Source organism: Salvelinus sp. IW2-2015, linkage group LG13 (genome assembly GCF_002910315.2).
Source record: "Salvelinus sp. IW2-2015 linkage group LG13, ASM291031v2, whole genome shotgun sequence".
NCBI classification, from domain to species: domain Eukaryota; kingdom Metazoa; phylum Chordata; class Actinopteri; order Salmoniformes; family Salmonidae; genus Salvelinus; species Salvelinus sp. IW2-2015.
Window position 1 is genome coordinate 21,610,745 of NC_036853.1, and position 20,348 is coordinate 21,631,092.

General features: G+C 44.9%; 1 protein-coding gene, 1 long non-coding RNA gene and 1 pseudogene across 2 annotated transcripts in view; all 3 read left to right on the plus strand.

Annotated features, from left to right (window-relative positions):
* LOC139028532 (uncharacterized) overlaps window positions 1-20,348 on the plus strand; it is a 171,362-nt gene that overhangs the window by 143,730 nt on the left and 7,284 nt on the right. The gene's annotated exons all lie outside the window — the stretch shown is intronic.
* On the plus strand, window positions 2,869-18,402 carry LOC111972294 (cytoplasmic polyadenylation element-binding protein 2-like; annotated as a pseudogene).
* LOC111971864 (cytoplasmic polyadenylation element-binding protein 2) lies at window positions 18,404-20,339 on the plus strand. Its single transcript, XM_023998659.2, has 2 exons — window positions 18,404-18,594; window positions 19,180-20,339. Exons 1-2 carry the CDS (start codon window positions 18,424-18,426, stop codon window positions 19,405-19,407), a joined length of 399 nt encoding a protein of 132 aa, XP_023854427.2. The 5' UTR covers window positions 18,404-18,423; the 3' UTR covers window positions 19,408-20,339.

The window sequence follows — 20,348 nt, forward strand, 5'->3', positions numbered from 1 at the left end:
CCTGAAAAAGAGAGGAAATTCACATGAGCATCACAATGCCTACTTCACCCATGCTCTACCAAGGCATTCCAGCACACAGCTTTGAGCTACTGCTATGAATTTCCTTACTTTTTCAGCGTCAGACCAATGCCTACTTCTCACTTAAAACATATATGTTTTGTTTTTAATAGAAACAAGCATATGGCACAAAGACGCATGCATATATGACTGGTCACACACAAGTCTAGTTATCTGACGACACAGCCTGGCCTCAGACATAACATCGTAAACAAAAATCTGGGATACTCAAATTAGTATGATACTTTATGTTATATCTGGTATGGTTAAAATAAGACAGAAGGTTACTTAAAGCAAAAATTAAAGGAGGGTGGTTGGTCGGGGTGGATGGYTGGGTGTWTAATGTGATTTTCTAGCAACCYAAGGTTGCGTGTTTGAATCTCATTATGGACAACMTTTGCATTTTAGATAATTAGCGACTTTGCAAGTACTTACTACTTTGTAGCTACTTTGCAACTACTTACCATGTTAGCTAACCCTTCCCSTAACCCTAACCTTTTAACCATAACCTTAACCCTAACATTAACCCTAACCTTAACCCCTAGCTAAGCTAACATTAGCTACCTAGCTAACGTTAGCCACCTAGCTAACATTAGCCACAAAAAAAATTGAATTTATAAGGGGCGGCAGGTAGCCTAGCCTAGTGGTTAGAGCATTGGGCCTGTCACCGAAAGGTTTGTAGATTGAATCCCTGAGCTGACAAGGTAAAAACCTGCCGTTCTGAACAAGGCAGTTAACTCACTGTTCCTAGGCTGTCATTGTAAATAATAATTTGTTCTTAACTGACTTGCCTAGTTAAAATAAAGGTAAACTATTGTATGAATTGCAATTTGTAACATCTTTTTCCTTTACATAATATTTTTATATTACTTATTTTGTTTCCACACCACATACAAACATACACATATGAACAACAACTMACAGACACACACAAACACCCACTACATCTCATCTGCCCAGACCCAAATGCTCACACCCCCTGCATTGTTGTTTGCCACATGGCCTTAAATTGTACCAAATAGTTTTTCTGTTTTTCTCCTGGATTTTCGTTTACTATGTTATGTCTACCCCTGAGTCCAGGTTGGATGACACTGCATAGTTAGCTGCAATAGTTCATCATATTGTTTAGCTCTTTTTGGCCTGAGAGGAAGGGGTGAGATGAGGTGCTGAAGGTGCAGCAGGGTGGTGCAAAAATTGGGACTATCATTGGTCATGATTAAGGCCTGGGCCCGGTTGAATAAAATATCTAAAGTGCATTTTCCCCTTGTGTTTTTCCTTAAAGTTTCATTTAAGTCAGTTACACAAAACATGTTATGGCAAAGTTTCCCCTTAAATTAATTTWAAAAGTTAAGGGTGTCCATGAGGTCCTTTAAGTGCTTCATTCAGTATGGATATCAATGTAAACAGCATTTGTGGAGGTGAATTTCGCTTTCTTTTGCCCTGGTTTCAAAAGGAAAACATCCACTAGCTAGCTAGGTAGCTAGCTCCTTACAGTAGCTAAACAATGGAAGGTGCACAATCCATGGCTACAAAGCTAGCTGGCTAGCTAGCTACCTACTCTGCAAATTACAGTAGGTTGATGCGCTAGAAAGTAATAGAAACCATTTGAGAAAAAAGGAACTAAAAGGAACGTTTTTTATTATCTCCTGAATCAATTTGTTTCTCCTGTCTTGAATGTAGAAGTTCTATTTTGCGATCTCCCAAAATAAATGATCAATCTTTGATGAGGTTTCATTCAGTGAATCAGGTTGTCTCCATGGTAACTCGTAAAACCCTTAAATTATGCCCTTACCTAAGGAAATGTTTGAGGGGCTATAGGCAACACCCATAAACAATTACCTTAGGTAAGGGGAAATTATTCCTTAGGTAACCCATTAAAGGTGCAAAATGCAGAAATCACGCTGCCCTTTCCTGGTTGCTAAAATACCAATGGTTTGCCAAATTTCAGTTTATGTGACAAAACCATCTAAAACGCTGTGAAATAAATGTTCAATAACCAAAAATATTATATTTTCAGCTGTTTGAAGCTGGTGTATAAAACCGAAAGTAAAAGCAAAAGCAAAACTTAAGATCAGGAAGCATAGAAATAGTGCACATAGAACATATCTACTGCTTCTTAGAGGTGCTTTCAATGAGAATGACAAATCTATAACTCACATTCCTATGTGAATTTGTTTGGGTCGCCCAAAAAGTTACATATTGAAGGGAAACGCTTGAGATGTTTTATGCAACTTGGCCCTGTTCAAATCAAAATCAAATCAAATCAAATTTATTTATATAGCCCTTCGTACATCAGCTGATATCTCAAAGTGCTGTACAGAAACCCAGCCTAAAACCCCAAACAGCAAGCAATGCAGGTGTAGAAGCCCTGTTCTATGACAGCTACTCTGGACACAAAACAGTTAATTACCTGCTTAAGGCCTATATATTCAATTTCTTTAGGCAAGAATGCATGCTTTTAGTCCATGTGTGACACAACATCAGTAGGAATAAAGCATATGATGGTGGAGATGGGGTATCTGATGGATATCTGACACATAGGACTGGATGTTCCCATTCCGCCCAAACCTGCAGTGAACAAWCTCATAAATGTAATTTAAAGCTTAATGATCAGGACATCATGACGAAGTAAGCTACTGGACCTTATGAAAAATGGAAGATTTATGTAAACAATGCGGTGTTTGCAGCTCGGCCCCGGTAGAAGCGCTCAGCAGCATTCACTAAAAAGGGCGGAGCAAGGGACAGAAKAGAACTTGATGCGGTCGTGACGTAGACTTCATCGAGACCTTTAATCCTCTTCCGCAGCAGTACAGCCGGTATCGAGAGGAGGGGGTATACGGTCGGTCAGGACTGGATTGCGTAGACTACAATATAAGGCTAACTTTAACATGAATAAATAGGGGCTTATATTCATCGTGTTTAAAATAAGAAACAAATATTACTTGTAGAAAACGCCGACCAAACAGAGACAAACCCCTCCTCTCTCGTAGACTATTTATCTGTCGACGCATCTATTCTGCACATTCTCCTATGTTGTTCTAGGCGGAGGAATGGAAAACTGCGTTCAAATCCATATTTGTAGATAAATAAATGGGTGATTACGTTTTGGTTTATTACAGACAGCGACCATTGGACACCGCTCTACTCTCCTCGACGGACGCGCTCTAAGATCGGCTCCTCCTCTTCTCCGGTTTCCATCCGCCAGTTGCGCCCCGGCTCGCCCTTGGTCTCGCACAGTAGCGTCGCCGCCTTGTCCCCACTGTTCCTGTCAGTTGCTGCGCATCAGCAAAACATGCAGGATGAGCCTGTGGGGGTGACAACCGAACAACGACCCCCGCCAACAGAGGAAAAGTAGTACAGCAAAACAACACAATCAATAAAACCGGGATACAGCAACCAAATGAAACCAACAACCAGCTGGGAGCCCTCACTTCCAACTACAACCACCTGAACCAGAATCCAGATTTTACCGATTTTGGTCAAGATCATTTTTGCCCGACACAGTCTATCTTTGACCTTCAGCACGACTGGAAAATACATCAGCTAGCTGAGTTTGGATGCACTGAGTRGCCCCTACCTCAAGGAAAATTCAGTCACCTGCCGCTGAGGCAGCCTTTCACCGCTCAAGTCTCCACCAAACCCGAGTGCAGCACAGACTCCAGCCCCGGACGAATCAGCGGCTCGCCAGTGTCGCCAGTGGGAGAGGTTGAAGCCGATGTGGAGACTGCCGCGTCGCCATCGCCCACTTCCGTAAATCCAAACAAGGTTAAGATCCAAATGGACTCCCTCATCACCCATCATATAAATAACGGCAATGGCAGTGGCACCGGCAATATGTTGGCCGGAAGTCTAGGGGGCGGTTTTCCAAACCTCCAGAACCAAGAGATGCAGAACCCGAGTGGCGGCTCAGCTTCACCTCCACTCCATGGATTCGGAACCCCGTGGTCGGTTCAGACCAGCTCCCCACCACCCGTCTCCAACTCGGCCAACCCTATCCACCACGCAAACGCGATTAATCAGATGGCTCATACCGACCCAGACAACAGTTTTTATCCTGGTATCCCCTCCTCCATCAACCCAGCCTTCTTCCAGAGTTTTTCTCCGGTGTCGGCTAATCCGTGCCCCGGGATTAACGTGCAGGGCTTCACCAGTCCGTTCTCGCACCAGATCAACGCCCCTCAGCAGACGCAGCAGAGCCGCCGGTCCCCAGTCAGCCCCCAGATGCACCCCCAGCACCAGCAAGGCGTCTTCCTGCAGCAGAGGAACAACTACAACCATCACCACCAGGTGAGCTATCTCCAGTCCTCTCTACGCATCTGTTGACATGGAAACCATAATCAGGATCCCCATAGAATAGAGGATTGATCCTTTAAAACGACAGATATATAGAAACTGTTAAAGTGGGTGGGAGATATTAATATAATACTTTTTTGTAAAGCTAATGTAAATTAGTGCACATCAATGTCACTCCTAGATTGTATTAGGCTCAGGCCATGGTTATGAATATGTTATTACATGTTAGTTAGCCTACTATACAGAAGTATAAAAGCAGCTATGATGATGAAAACAAATGCGTCCCTGTGCTCCCAGAACATGTAAGAGCTGCCCGGCCATTGTAAGGCAGGGCAGGGATTACATTATTCAATAAACCCCACACTGTGTGTGTGTGTGTGTGAGTGTGTGTGTGTTTGCATGCGTGTGACTAATAGATCTGAGGTTCAAATGTAATTGTATTCATCATATGCTTTGTAAACAACAGATGTAGACTAACAGTGAAATGCTTACTTACGGGCACTTCCCAACAATGCAGAGAGAGAGAAAATAGAGAAATCATAGAAAGGTGAAACACATAATAATAAATACACAATGAGCAGCGATAACTTGGCTCTACACACGGGGTACCAATACCGAGTCGGTGTGCAGGGGTACGAGGTAATTGAGGTAGATATGTACATAGAACTAAGAATAAAGTCACAGATAATAAACAGTAGCGTATGTGATAAGACAAAAAAAAGTTAGTGCAAAAAGGGTCGATGCACATAGTCTGGGTAGCTATTTGGTTAACTATTTAACAAACTATTTAGCTGTCTTATGGCTTGGGGGTAGAAGCTGTTCAGGGTTCTGTTGGTTCRAGACTTGGTGCATCGGTACTGCTTGCCGTGCAGTAGCAGAGAGAACAGTATTTGATTTGGGTGGCTGGAGTCTTTGACAATTTTTAGGGCCTTCCTCTGACAGTGCCTGGTATAGAGGTCCTGGATGGTAGGGAGCTCGGCCACAGTGATGTACGCACTACCCCCTGCGCCTTGCGGTCGGATGCCAAGCAGTTGCCATACCAAGTGGTGATGCAGCTAGTCAATATGCTCTCAATGGTGCAGCTGTAGAACTGTATAACTTTTTGAGGATCGTTAAATCTTTTCAACCTCCTGAGGGGAAGAGGCGTTGTCATGCCCTCTTCACGACTGTGTTGGTGTGTGTGGACCATGAAAGATCCTTKGTGATGTGAACACCGAAGAACTTGAAGTTCTCGACCCCTCCACTACTGCCCCGTTGATGTGAATGGGGGCGTGCTCGGCCCTCCGTTTCCTGTAGTCAACGATCAGCTCCATTGTCTTTCTGACGTTGAGGGAGAGGTTCATGTACTTACTATGACTGGGATAAGTGGTTATCCCACCTAGCTATCTTAAGATGAATGCACTAACTTTAAATAGCTCTGGATAAGAGCGTCCACTAAATTACTCAAATGTAAATGTCATTGTGTGAGTGTGTGGAGAGAGAGAGTGAGAGCGAGAGAGAGAGAGAGAGAGAGAGAGAGAGTGAAATGGATGTTGGTGGTGTCAGTGTGCACGGGATACTTTGTATTAGTCTTAAAGCTCTAAATCTTCTTACCCTTCCAACCCCTCCACAGAACCAGGTCATTGTAGGCTGTTGCAGAGGGGAAACACAGGATCAAAAGAAACACACAAAATACCAACAATGAATACAATTTCACATTCAGTCTCTATCCACTCCCCCTGTTCTCTCTCTCTCTCTCTCTCTCTCTCTCTCTCTCTCTCTCTCTCTCTCTAGCCGATGGTGAAGCAATCTCCCTGGGGGGGCAGTCACCAGGGGAGTGGTTGGAGTTCTGGTGGTATGTCCTGGGGTCGGGACCACCGTCGTGGTGGAGGCATGGGCATCCCGGGCTCTGTCAGCCAGGTTTCCCCCATGAAGAAGCCCTTCTCCAGTAACGTCATTGCACCTCCCAAGTTCCCCCGCTCCGCCGGCTCCATGGGCCCCAAGTCCTGGATGGAGGAGAACATGTTCCGAACAGACAGTAACAGTAACACGCTTATGCCTCTCCAGGTACGTGCTTTGACTGTGGTGTCTGTGTTTTTCTCAGTAAGCATAGACGGAGTGCTGCTTTAAAGCTACAAAACATTAGGAACACCTGCTCTTTCCATGACATAGACTGACCAGGTGAATCCAGGTGAAAGCTWTGATCCCATATTGATGTCACCTGTTAAATCCACTTCAATCAGTGTAGATGAAGGGGAGAAGACCGGTTAAAGAAGGATTTTTGAGCCTTGAGACAATTGAGACATGAATTGTGTATGTGTGCCATTCAGAGGGTGAATGGGCAAGACAAAATATTTAAGTGCCTTTGAACGAGGTATGGTAGTAGGTGCCAGGCACACCAGTTTGAGTGTGTCAAGAACTGCAACGCTGCTGGGTTTTTCACGCTCAACAGTTTCCCGTGTGTATCAAAAATGATCCACCACCCAAAGGACATCCAGCCAACTTGACACAACTGTGGGAAGCATTGGAGTCAACATGGATCAGCATCCCTGTGGAACGCTTTCGACAGCTTGTAGAGACCATGCCCTGACGAATTGAGGCTGTTCTGAGGGCAAAGCGGGGTGCAACTCAATATTAGGAAGGTGTTCCTAATGTTTTGTACACTCAGTGTAAATTTACAGAGGTCTGTGTGTGTGTGTGTGTGTGTACTGTATACTGGTGGGTGTAGTGCAAAAGGGTTTTAATGCAGTGAGTGAAATAGGGCCGGACTCATAGGATTAAGGAATTATTTCCTGAATTAGATATTGAAGCCAGAGAGTGAGTGAGAGAGTGGGTGTTTGAGAGAGAGTGGTCGATGAAAGGTAGAGAGAGAGAGAGAGCAGGGATGACAGGAGAACAGTTTCAATGATGGGAATGGGATAGTTTAATATTCACAGCCCTGTTTTCAAAGTTCAGAGTGTAGGATTGTGGGAAAGAAGGAGCAGGAAGGCGACAAACATCAAACGCAGAGAGTCAGACAGAGAAAGCAAAGCAGGAGGCAGGGGGGAAGACAGAGAGCCGGGAGGGCGCAGAGGGGGGAGAGAGGAAGGGGGGAAGTGTAAAGGGGCTCTTTAGAAAACACACAGCTGAGAATCAATGTCACTCCCAGATGACGAGCAGAATTACCATTTCAATCAGACGGGAGCAGTGTTATTTATTTCTGCCATAGTGGGAGGTGTCAGGGAGTAGGGCTGCTTTAAAGCTACTTTAACACCACGTTTAGCAGGTTTCACCTGAGTCTATTTCAGGATGGGAGTTGTTATAGCTCTATGTACACATACTTCAAGAGCCATAACTGATGTCATCTAATTATGCACAGCACAGTTCTGACCTTTTAAGTACAAAGGGGGAAACTGGAGGCAGAAGGCCTTAAGAAAGGATCTTTGGGTGGGCCACCGTCGCCATACTGTATTTTCCCAGGTGGAGACTGGAAAAACACGCTAGTTATTCCCCTGATGTATTTTTCAAAGTAATCCCCTCATCACTTTCTCCCTTCTGTCATGGCTCTGCTCTTCCTCTTCCAGGAAGCAGGCGAGGCTCCATGAATTGTTCATTTCCATAAACAGTGTCCGACTAGCAATTCCTCAGATTCCATACACGTCTCCTCTCTTTTCCTTCCTTCCTCTGTGTTATGTTTGGATAGGGCTTTTTGCATTTGTGCTTCATCATGATGTGAACGTCATTGACAGAGATATGTAGAGGGAGAGAGAGAGGGGTGTATGCTGGCACTGGGAGAGAAAGAGAGGTGACCTACTGCCTATTCCGTGGAGTGTACATTCCTACACGCTTCGATCATTCCATAATAATGCCTTTATAAATCCTTCATAAGATATGTCATACCATATAAAGGAAGTTATACTACACAGACCTGTACTACATTCTTATTCGGTGACAGTGTGGCAACACTCCTTCAGTTGCTACAGTTGCTACAGCATCACATAAACTAGAATGTCCACCCGATGACAGGCTATAGGATATTTAACGGCCATGTTGTTTTTTCCTCTGTGTAAAGCCCAGCTATAAACAGGCCTGGAGGGAACCTGGCTGGGCTGCCTGTAATAATCTGGTATTATCCAACCAATGGCCTTTTCTCTCTGCCCTTCCTCTTACTGTCAGGGGCCCTGACTGATGCCTCAGAGTCAGGCAGTAAACGTTAGCCCAACATTAGGCTAAAAATCACACACAGATTGACCACTGGACCACTTTTAGATGAGTGTTTTTAATCCTGTGTGTGGAGAAGTAGTGTGTGGAGTACTGTTGAGTGGTGGTCTGGCTATGTGATGAACATACGTCTAGCATCTCATGTTCGGCACGTAGAAAATGTTTTTATTGTCTAATTAGATAAGAGTGTAAATATTAAGTTGTGAGAGGTGCTGATATGACCTTTTACTATCTCGCCTCATGTTCTCAACCGGGAGAGGGCACAGATCTGTATAAACCATTTTCTAAGTCTTCTAAAGGCTCTGCCATCTGTGGTATGTTATAAAAGTTGAGTGGCCTCTGGTTTAGATCTACTGTACAGCGGTCTGTCTTATTGCCCCTCTGATGAGTTCATAATAACCTCCATCCCATCCCAGCAAGCACTCTGGTTAAAATATGGATGTTCGGTTTTCGCTCTCTCTCTCTCTCTCCTCTCTTCTCTCTCTCTCTCTCTCTCTCTTCTTCTCTTTCTCTCTGACGTGCTCCAGAGTTCCTGGTGAATCCATCATTGGGTCCATTCTGCTCACAAGCATACCTTAGTACCCCTGAAGTGAATAAATACAGATTCGCTTTTTATCCATGGATGTGCTGTCCACATGTGTAAATATTAAGCCACACACACGGCTTACCCATGCCTACAGTATCTACCAGTATGTACCAGACCACTGCAGGGTTCCAGTTGTTGATGTTGTGTGTTTCAGTTTGACAGTTTTTCCCCCAGTTGTTTAAGCCTTCATATCTCTGTCCTTCCTCTCTCCCTCTCTCCCCTCAGGATCGATCTAGAATGTACGACAGTCTAAACATGCACTCACTGGAAAGCTCTCTGATTGACATCATGCGGGCGGAGCAGGATCCAATGAAGGGTGAGACACTACTTATTTACTCCCTCCCCACTGTCTTTTAATTCTCATATTACTTGATTGTGGAGAATGGTGATTAGGGGAATGCATTTGAGGCGCAGCATACTCTTTCCCAAGGAACTGACAGGCTTCCTGCTCCCTCCTCGAGGCATGTTGTTTTCCCCAGAGCGAGCAGCTTATGTTCTCCCTGGTAAGAGTGAGTATTACTGCACCACCGGCTGTGCCTTTAAATTAACTTACAGCCTGATCCTGCTGCTACTGCTACCTACTGCTTAACCTGGGGCACACGAACAGACAGGATTCAGGCAGCCTGGCAGCACTCTCTGTCCTGATAGGATAGGGTAGGAAACTCCTCACAGGGACAAGGAATAGGATGACTGAGCTGGCCCAGGAGTAGGGTGACAGGGCTGGCCCAGGAGTAGGGTGACAGGGCTGGCCCAGGAGTAGGGTGACAGGCTGGCCCAGGAGTAGGGTGACAGGGCTGGCCAGGAGTAGGGTGACTGGGCTGGCCCAGGAGTAGAGTGACAGGGCTGGCCCAGGAGTAGGGTGACAGGGCTGGCCAGGAGTAGGGTGACTGGGCTGGCCCAGGAGTAGGTGCAGGGCTGGCCCGGGAGTAGAGTGACAGGGCTGGCCAGAGTAGGGTGAAAGGGCTGGCCCAGGAGTAGAGTGACTGGGCTGGCCCAGGAGTAGGGTGACAGGGCTGGCCCAGGAGTAGGGTGACAGGGCTGGCCAGGAGTAGAAGTGACAGGGCCTGGCCCAGGAGTAGGGTGACTGGGCTGGCCCAGGAGTAGGGTGACAGGGCTGACCCAGGTGCTGGATTTTGAGAAGAGACTCTATCCAGGTAAACTGCAGTCAGTGTAAAATGACTCCTAGCTACACACATGGTTAAGCCTACTGGCTTCAACATACTCCCCCAAAACCACAGACAGGAGGCTCCTAAGCCTATATGGCAGAGACTGAGGGACAATTCTAAATTTACAGTATACAGCACAATACCTTACATTGAATTTGGCACAGTATACTACCCCTGAAAGACTATTATTATTGTTCATTATTTACTAGTCTAAATGTCATTCTCACAGCCAGTGTCCTGTACTCCACCTGTCCAGGACTCTGAGTTGAATTTCTTGTTTAGCCTGCAGGAGCAGATAGAGCAGACATTTTAGTCATTTAGCAGACAGTCTTATCCAGAGCCACTTACAGGAACAATTTGTGTTAAGTGCCTTGCTCAAGGGCACACCGGCAGACTTTTCACCTAGTTGGCTCATGGATTCGAACCAGCGACCTTCTGGTTACTGACCCATCGCTCTGCCGACATAGGCCAGTATTCACAGCACAGAAAACCAGAGGGAAACAGACTAAATTTAGACATGATCACACATTGACACACAGCATGTGACAGCCAGAGGAGTGCGGAGAGGAGGGTGGAGGGGAGGGGACGGTAGGGGAGGGTGGTCTTTGCCATTTATAGCCCTGACTGCTAGGCACAGGGCTAAGCTAACAGAGCAGAAGCAGAAGGCAAGCACAAACCTAACAGGGCTTTAGAAATTAGTTTAGCTAATTGGGCAGGGGAGATTTACCATGCTAACATGGCAGTGGAAAAAGGGTTGCTTCTTTTTCAACTGGAGATCAAATCATTTGCCGGTATGCATTCTTTCTCTGTTCACACGTCTGAGGTTCTTTCCATTAAATAACTGACATTTGCTTCTGATACTTCATTAGGGTTAACCCAAATTGATTCAGGGTTTTACTTTGTGATAAAACATTTAGATAACCAGGAAGTTGGCGATGTCTACATAACAGCAAGTGATTCAGGTTTTGCATTAAGGCTCCCTCATTGCATTCTAGGTAACATTCTCTGTAGCTAAACATGCTAAGCAAGTTCTATATATATATCTATTTTTTCCAGCTCAAGCTGTCTCCATGGATCAACAGGGTATTGTTCTGTGTTCTGTTTCTGACACTACAGCTCAGTAGGCTATAGCCATGTGACAAGGGTGCTGCTGCTCCATATACATGGCCGTGCCCGTGATGGCCTCGCCCTGGCCTCTCCATCTACTGAGAGTCTCATCCCTGTGTGTATGTGTATGTGTGTGTGTGTGTGTGTTGTGTGTGTGTGTGTGTCTCTCTCTAATGTCAGGCCGTGTGGGATGCCCTCACCCCGGAGCCGACGGCCTGCTCATGCTCAATGGTAATTATCTCTCCTGGCCAACGCCAGCTTGTGTCTCTTTTTCCATCTCTTTTAGAAATGTTTCAGTGTAAATGTTTCCATATCATGATTATCACATTGGGGACACTTAACCAGGCTAGTTTGAGAAGCAGGCTAGACAGTATGTGTAGGATGGACATTTCTGTCACTTTTCTGAACTTCATTTGTGTTGGGATATACCCTTCTCTATAGTGGACCGTGCTGMATTGCTTTGTTTAACGAGTAGTGTTGGTTCTCCTATGCTGTGCTGTGTGTGTGTGTCAGTTAGACTGACAGTAGACTGTAGTAACAGTGTAATAAACATGCCTCCTGTTATATATGTATATAGACTCTATAGGACAAAATCAGCCGTCATGTCAACTCTAAAAACCTCATGAGGGATATGCATTGTTGTTGTAATCCTACTGTGGTTTAAGATAATGAAGTACTGTATGTCCAAGAGGAATGTTTAATAGTGTCCTTCACATGATGAAGTGAAATGCCTAGTTGTCTAAGTCACATGACCAGCATTCGGCGAGGCGGATGTAGGCTAGGTCACATGACTAGAGGCCTAGTGTTGTTTCCATGAGGCTGGTCCTCAGACTAGCGCGGTTTACAATATAGACTACAGTCCTGCTTGAAACAAAGCTGCTATGTTTCCATCCAATTAGCGAAAGGTTTTCATGCGAATTTGATCAAATCTGCAACAACAAAAATACCCACCCGAGGTGTGTTTTCATCAGACTGGCTTTGTTGCGGATAAAAAGATAAAAGACATAGTGCACATTTTTAAAAAACAGTTTTGCGTTTAAGATTTCATGTATCCAATAAAAAAACATGTTTGTGTTTCCATTGCATTTTCCACTCCAATTTTTTGGTCACAAAAAACTGTTGTGATAAATGACAAATTTGCCCAATCTCGTTTTTTGCACATTCTCAGAACAGTTCGCTTTGAAACTGCAGTAAAAGTGCAGTAACTGCAGTCGACTGTGGTATTTTGGATGCGGTAATTGCAGAATAACCACAGTTACACTGCAAAATTACTGCAGTAAAACAAACTGTATTATTTTGGACACAGTATTTGCAGCACACTGCAGTTATACTGCAGTGTACTGAGGTTATACTGCACTCTGACTGCAATATTTTTTCGTAAGGGCTGGACAGGTTAGGTTATATGATGAGATGGATAAGAGTAAGATCATTTGTATTTGTTAATTGGCAGCTAAGCACTGATCATCATGCCACTGGCATACAAATTAAGACCCTCAATATTTATTGGAAAGGAGCATCAAGCTCATCACCGTGCACTTTCACCACCCTGTAGCCTAAACTGTGCATGCATTTCCAAGTTGCAGTGGGAGGACCACCAGCATAGCATCGCATGGCAGCAAATGTACCTCCACATGCTAGTTATTCTATCTACAATTGCGCAAGTAATCATTTCCACCACAATTTGTTGCATAATTAATTTTAACGACACAAAAAGATCCCACTATGTCGAACGAACAAATGATCTGTCAACATTTATAAAACTGACACTTCCTGTTTCCATTACACTTTTTTTATACACAATGACATTACTCGCATAAAAACTGTGGAGGGAAACGTAATGACAAGCTTGTGACTCCAACCATGCAGTCAGATGAGGAGGAGATGAAAGAGATGAAAGGGGGTAGGGGTAAATAATGGTACGAGGTACTAGAGGGCCATAGTTTGATTGCTCTGTAGTGTCAGTAGTACCAGCCAGGTCAGTGGGTGCTTTACTTTGCGAGGAATGTCTGCAGGGCATAAAACCACTCTTTACTTTGTTTACGTACAGCAAGGAGCTATGGGAGACGTCGAGGTAAAGCCGCCTTCATGTGACGTGCAGTCTGTGTCATGTGTGTTGCGTGTACATACACTACACAGCATGGTTTAACGCTACTGAACTGCAGCTACCAAAACAGTGTTTGGATACAAACAATTCAGTGTTTCTAGTGTCAGCATGACTCATCACCAACTGTGAAAAGGCTCAGTTCAGTCAAAATAATATTTTTTCCTGTGTTTTGTATCATATTGTAAAACAGCTGATGAAACTAGCACTGTAAAAGTGTGTCTTTTTTATCAGTGTTATTTCCTGATCGTTGCTGGTTGAAAATACAATCCACAAAGGACCTTCTAATCAGTGTGTTAGCATGGGCGGGAGTTTCTGCTTGCCTGGTGTAATCACCAGGCGGTAAATTGGTTAATATACCAATAACAAAGTTCCAAACATCTCTGCCAATAACAGCTAGTTTTAAGATTTCCCTCGCCACTCAGACCACTCCCAGACAGTCCTAGCAAAATTCTTCCTTGAAGAATCATTTTTGTATATATTTGTATAATGTATATATTTTTCAATTTTAATGGAGAACTATTACAGTAAGGTACTTAATTGTTACCCAGAAAGGATTTGATATTGATACAAAACGACTGCATTGGGCCTTTAACTGATGTGGGAGACAAAAAAAATGATTTAGTATGAATAATACGTGGTGTCCCAAGCAGTTGCTTCTTGTACCAGCATTTGCTTTTTGTTTTTGATTGTACAATGTTACAGGTCACTGTGCTGCACAATATGTGTTTACATCCAGACATAGCACATTGCTATAGGTTTCAGACTCAGTAAACCATATGTTTTCCTCAGTCCATTACTCTAACCCCTGCTACTGCTTTCATACCAGACCTCTATCCTGTCCTCTCTGTCTGCTGTCTGTCAGTCAGTCACAGAGCTCTGGCTGGAGAATTCATGGCTGCGTGTCTTGGTCTTACAGCACATCTATACTAGATTGCACATAATCCTCTTTCACTTCATGTTTATACTTTACATTGTAGCTACAATGCACAAAGCCTGATGACAGTTGTCAACAGCCATGGCACATGTTGTTATAGACCCTGTGCATTTATCATGTGATTCATTATAAAACGAGAAGTATATCAGAGCAGGCTGGTGGGAGGAGCTATAGGAGGAAGGGCTCATTGTAATGGCTGGAATGGAATTAATGGAACAGAGTAAAAAATGTGTTGTCCATAGGTTTGATACTTTTCCATTTATTCCATTCCAGCCATAAAAATGAGCCTGTCCTCCTATAGCTCTTCCCACCAGCCTCCTCTGAGATATATAACATTAAGCCATTGGGCTCCATGGGTGTTCAATCTAGTAACTGTCAGTGGGTGTTATAACAGAGATAGGACAGAACCATTGGTTGCTTCTGTTGTTTACAAACCCCCAAATATTGAATATGTACAGCAGAAGTATYGGTGCCTTGTGATGTGACTGTATGTATGTTTGTGTGTATCTATGTGGATGTCATTGTCTATGCGGTCTGACCTCTGACCTCCTCTTCTCCAGGCCGCTCGTCCCTGTTCCCCATTGAAGACAGCCTCCTTGATGACGGGCACGGTAACCAGGGCGTCCAAGGGCTTGACACTAACTGTTACCCCCACCCAAACGGGGAGCGCATTGAGCGTTTCTCCCGCAAAGTGTTTGTGGGCGGCCTGCCCCCTGACATAGATGAAGGTGAGAGGAGGAAGAGCATAACACAGTGTTGTTAGTTCAGTGAATCAGTTGATATGCTGTTATGAAAGGTTGTTCTTACTCACGTTGGTTCGTTTTTCCTTCTCCCTCTTCCGTTACTCCTCACACATCCGCCTTCCTCTCGCCTCTTCTTTCTATCTCTCGTCAGATGAGATCACCAACAGTTTCCGTCGCTTTGGCCACCTGGTGGTGGACTGGCCACACAAGGCTGAGAGCAAATCCTACTTCCCCCCGAAAGGTAAAGCTTCGCTCAGAATTTCTTTAACTGAAACTGACATAAAGGTATGTCATAAAGGTATGTCTTAGCACCGTATACTGTATATATATATATGGCCTGTAGCTATCAATGAAGTCCCTGTGACTGCTGGAAGAGACAGCACAGCTAAGTTAACCCACATTCTCTTTCCATTATGACTACCTACATAGTCTGTATATATAGTACTTGGTCAAATGGGAATAATTCAGTGTATTTGTAGCAGTATTTTACCCCACTATTGGATATGCTTTCCAGGTGCTATCCCCTGAGAGTGTGTTGTGTGTGTTGCCTAGGTTACGCCTTRCTGCTGTTCCAGGAGGAGAGCTCAGTGCAGGCTCTGATCGAGGCCTGCATGGAGGAGGACGGCAAGCTCTACCTCTGTGTCTCCAGCCCCACCATCAAAGACAAGCCTGTGAGTCCAACACAAACCCAGCTCTCTGTAGGGCCATTGCCATCAGCAAGGACATCTGTGAGACTAGCAACACCTACACTGTGTAATTCTATCTGGCGATGATTAAATGTATGGGATATGTGTGTATGGGTGTGTGTCTCTAGGTCCAGATTCGTCCATGGAACCTGAGTGACAGTGACTTTGTGATGGATGGCTCTCAGGCTCTGGATCCTCGAAAGACCATCTTCGTAGGAGGCGTTCCCCGCCCTCTCAGAGCAGGTAAACACACACACACAATTTACCACTATCACAGAGCTCTCCAACGCTCCTGTAGTTTTTCACTCCAACCCCAGTCTAACCTGGTTCAGTTTATCAACCAGCTAATTATTAAGGTGTGCTAGATTAGGGTTGGAGAGAAAACCTGCAGGACAGTAGCTCTCCAAGTAGAGGGTTGGGCAGCTCTGCTCTAGTTGATCTACTCAGTATGTAATTGGATCGGTATGCTCATGTTGGTGATGGTAAATAGATAAACAGATGTTGTGTTTGAAGTAATATGGACCGTCTGAAAGCTGGCAATGTTTCCCCCGTGTAATCACATCTCGTATAATTCATCTGACAACCCCCTCCTCCACTCTTTCTCTCGTGCCCCTCCCCCATCTCACCTACTCATGTGTCACCTCCTCATCTCCTCCCCCCATTCTCTCTCGTTTCTTCTGTTCTGTCTCTTTCTCTCATCTCTCTCCAGTGGAGTTGGCCATGATTATGGACCGTCTCTATGGGGGGGTCTGCTACGCTGGCATCGACACCGATCCAGAGCTCAAGTACCCAAAAGGGGCGGGGCGCGTGGCCTTCTCCAATCAGCAGAGTTACATCGCTGCTATCAGCGCCAGATTCGTCCAGCTGCAACATGGAGACATTGACAAGCGGGTATAGCCCTCCTCCCTTTCTCCCTCTTTTCCTCCCTCTTTCCCTGCCATCCTTCCCTCCCTCCCACCTACTGCTCCCTCTCATTAACCACACAATCCTGTCAGAGACATTCTCCTCATGATTTTCTAGGGATGAAGAGAGAGAGAGAGAGAGAGAGTAAGAGAGGGAGCGTGTGAGAGGATCAGTCCTCCTGAGGATTTGTTGTTCAAAGGAAAAGAGTGTGTGTGTTCCCTCAGCATCACACGCAGATAGTTAGACGGTGGTTGCTATGGAGAAGAGAACGCTTGTTAGTGCTGATTGAATTAGTTCCATTTATCAGCGCTGACTCCTTTGTCTTTAAATCTCACAGAGCCTCAACCCTGTCCTTGTTTGTATAGTAGCATGTTCATCTCTCACTATGTATACCAGCATTTTAACTGTGCTTTCTCAGTGTATTTACATGCTGTATGCTACATGTATTTACATCCATACCTATTATTTTATAGGTATATTATTTGGATATTCGACAGGCAGAACAAAAACTTAATTTAGGCATACTGGTCGAAATTAATTAAGGTTAGGTTTAGTAACAAATGTCAGGCTTAGGTTACATTTAGGTTGTTTCGCTGAGGTTAAGGTCAGGGGTTATGGAAAGGCATAAAAGTTGGGTTAGCATAACGCCGTCTGCCGCCATACTGTAGATTTTCTGCCGGTCAAATATACACTTATCCTATTGGCTTTCTCAGTATACACTGAGCTTYCAAAACATTAGGAACACCTGCTCTTTCCATGACATAGACTGACCAGGTGAATCCAGGTGAAAGCTATGATCTCACCTCTTCAATCAGTGTAGACAGGTTAAAGAAGAATTTTTAAGCCTTGAGACAATTGAGATGGATTGTGTATGTGTGCTATTCAGAGGGTGAATGGGCAAGACAAAATATTTAAGGGCATTTGAACAGGGTATGGATGGTGGTAGGTGCCAGGCGCACCGGATTGAGTTTGTCAAGAACCGCAACGCTGCTGGGTTTTTCACGCTCAACAGTTTCCCGTGTGTATCAAGAATGGTCCACCACCCAAAGGATATCCAGCCAACTTGACACAACTGTGGGAAGCATTGGAGTCAACATGGGCCAGCATCCCTGTGGAACGCTTTTGACACCTTGTAGAGTCCATGTCCTGACGAATTGAGGCTGTTCTGAGGGCAAAACGGGGTGCAACTCAATATTAGGAAGGTGTTCCTAATGTTTTGTACACTCAGTGTATGTATCTGTGCTGTGTCTGAGTATTCCACTTCTCATCCCATCCATGCCCCTGTACCCCTGTACCCTTGTACCCCTGTACCCCTGTACCCCTGCAGGTGGAGGTGAAGCCCTATGTTCTGGATGATCAGCTTTGTGATGAGTGCCAGGGGGCACGTTGTGGGGGGAAGTTTGCCCCTTTCTTCTGCGCCAACGTGACCTGCCTGCAGTACTACTGTGAGTTCTGCTGGGCTAACATCCACTCCCGCGCCGGCCGAGAGTTCCACAAGCCGCTGGTCAAAGAGGGTGCTGACCGCCCAAGGCAGATTCACTTCCGCTGGAACTGAAGAGAAACGCGATCATATGTCACTATGGAAACATGGTCAGAAGCAACAGTCAAGGATGAGAGACATCGCCAGGCAGGAAAAAGTGNCATCTCTCTCCAGTGGAGTTGGCCATGATTATGGACCGTCTCTATGGGGGGGTCTGCTACGCTGGCATCGACACCGATCCAGAGCTCAAGTACCCCAAAGGTGCGGGGCGCGTCGCATTCTCCAATCAGCAGAGTTACATCGCTGCCATCAGCGCCAGATTTGTCCAGCTGCAACATGGAGACATTGACAAGCGGGTACAGTCCTCCCTCCCTCCACTTCCCATCTAATTAACCACACAATCCTGCTGGAGATATTCTCCTCCTGATTTCCTAGGGATGCAGAGAGAGAATGAGAGAGTGAGGATTTGTGGTTCAAAAACAGTGTGTGTGTTCCAATAGCATCACACGCAGATAGTCTGACGGTGGTTGCTATGGAGAGGAGAAAGCTTATTAGTGCTGATTGAATTAGTTCCATTTCCAGTCTCCTCTTTCTTTCTTTCTCTCTCTCTGTCTCTCTCTCTTCTCTCTCCTCTCTCTCTCCTCTCTCTCTCCTCTCTCTCCTCTCTCTCTCAGCGCTGCCTGACTCCATTGTCTTTGAATCTCACACAGCTTCAAACAGGCTACTCTATCATTTTAAAGGAACCTTTTCATCTCTCATCATGTATCTCAGTATTCTGCCTGTGCTCAGTGCTTTTACAGTACATGCAATGTATCCATACCTATTGTTTTTAGGTATATTATGCACCCTTTTATACACTCTTGCTCTCTCAGTACCTGTGTTATCTCTGTGTATTCCTCTTCTCATCCCCTCCATGTCCCTGTACCCCTGCACCCCTACAGGTGGAGGTAAAGCCCTATGTTCTGGACGACCAGCTGTGTGATGAGTGCCAGGGTGCGCGTTGCGGTGGGAAGTTTGCCCCTTTCTTCTGCGCCAACGTGACCTGCCTGCAGTACTACTGTGAGTTCTGCTGGGCTAACATCCACTCCCGCGCCGGCCGAGAATTCCACAAGCCGCTGGTCAAAGAGGGGGCTGACCGCCCACGCCAAATCCACTTCCGCTGGAACTGAAGAGGAACTCCACCACACGTCACCATGGCGACGCGGTTACAAGGAACGGTCAAGGAAGAGAGACATCGCCAGGCAGGAAAAAGTGCATCGCTCTGCCTTTTACCCTAAGCTATCAGTATAGAGTACATAACAGTATACAGTATATATATCTTTTGTAGCAGCCAAACACTACAAGCCTCAGTTTTTCACCAAAACCCCCCTCACATCTCAGGCTCTGACAACTTTTTTGTGGTACTTTAATGTTTTTTAAGAGGAGATTTAAAAGAGATTGATTTTTTGTAGGTTTTTCAAATTATTTTTATATGTGAGATTTAACGTAGATATGAGATTGTCTTTGCATGGGGCAGCCTGTCTGTCTGTCTGTCTGTTTGTCTGCTGCTCGCCACCCCCTAGTGGGTGTAGCGTGTCCTTGTTTCTGGGATAACCTTGATTCTATAATCTGGACGCCTGCCCCAGGTCATTTACCAAAGGTAGCAAAATGATAGGAATCATAAAAGGGATACACTTCTGCAGCAAAACAAACTGTAATAGTTCATTGTTGCTATGTTCTCTTTTTCCTTATTGGGGAAGAGGTACAAAATGATAGGGTTATTTCTGCTCTCATTTTGACCTGAAAAAATACAACTATAAATATGAATCTGGTTTGTATTAACTCTATTTAACATTTTTAATCACAAGCTATATTAGAAGCTTTGCTGCTATACATGATATATGAATAGATGTATAGGTGTTATATATTAACAGCATCTGTAAACCGTCATCTTGAAAATGAAATGCAGTCTGCACTCAAACACTCATGGCCCCCATTGCCATGGAAGAATAGAATTTGAAAATTAAAATGCATGTTTGTGCATGCAGGATAGACTTAACCAACACATGCAGGATAGACTTAACCAACACATGCAGGATAGACTTAACCAACACATGCAGGATAGACTTAA

Bases quoted from the DNA above. Each gene is read 5' to 3' on its own strand.
- LOC111971864 (XM_023998659.2), top strand. From the start codon at position 18,424: ATGATTATGGACCGTCTCTATGGGGGGGTCTGCTACGCTGGCATCGAC. The intron at 18,595-19,179 runs GTACAGTCCTCC...GCACCCCTACAG, and splicing joins ATGGAGACATTGACAAGCGG to GTGGAGGTAAAGCCCTATGT.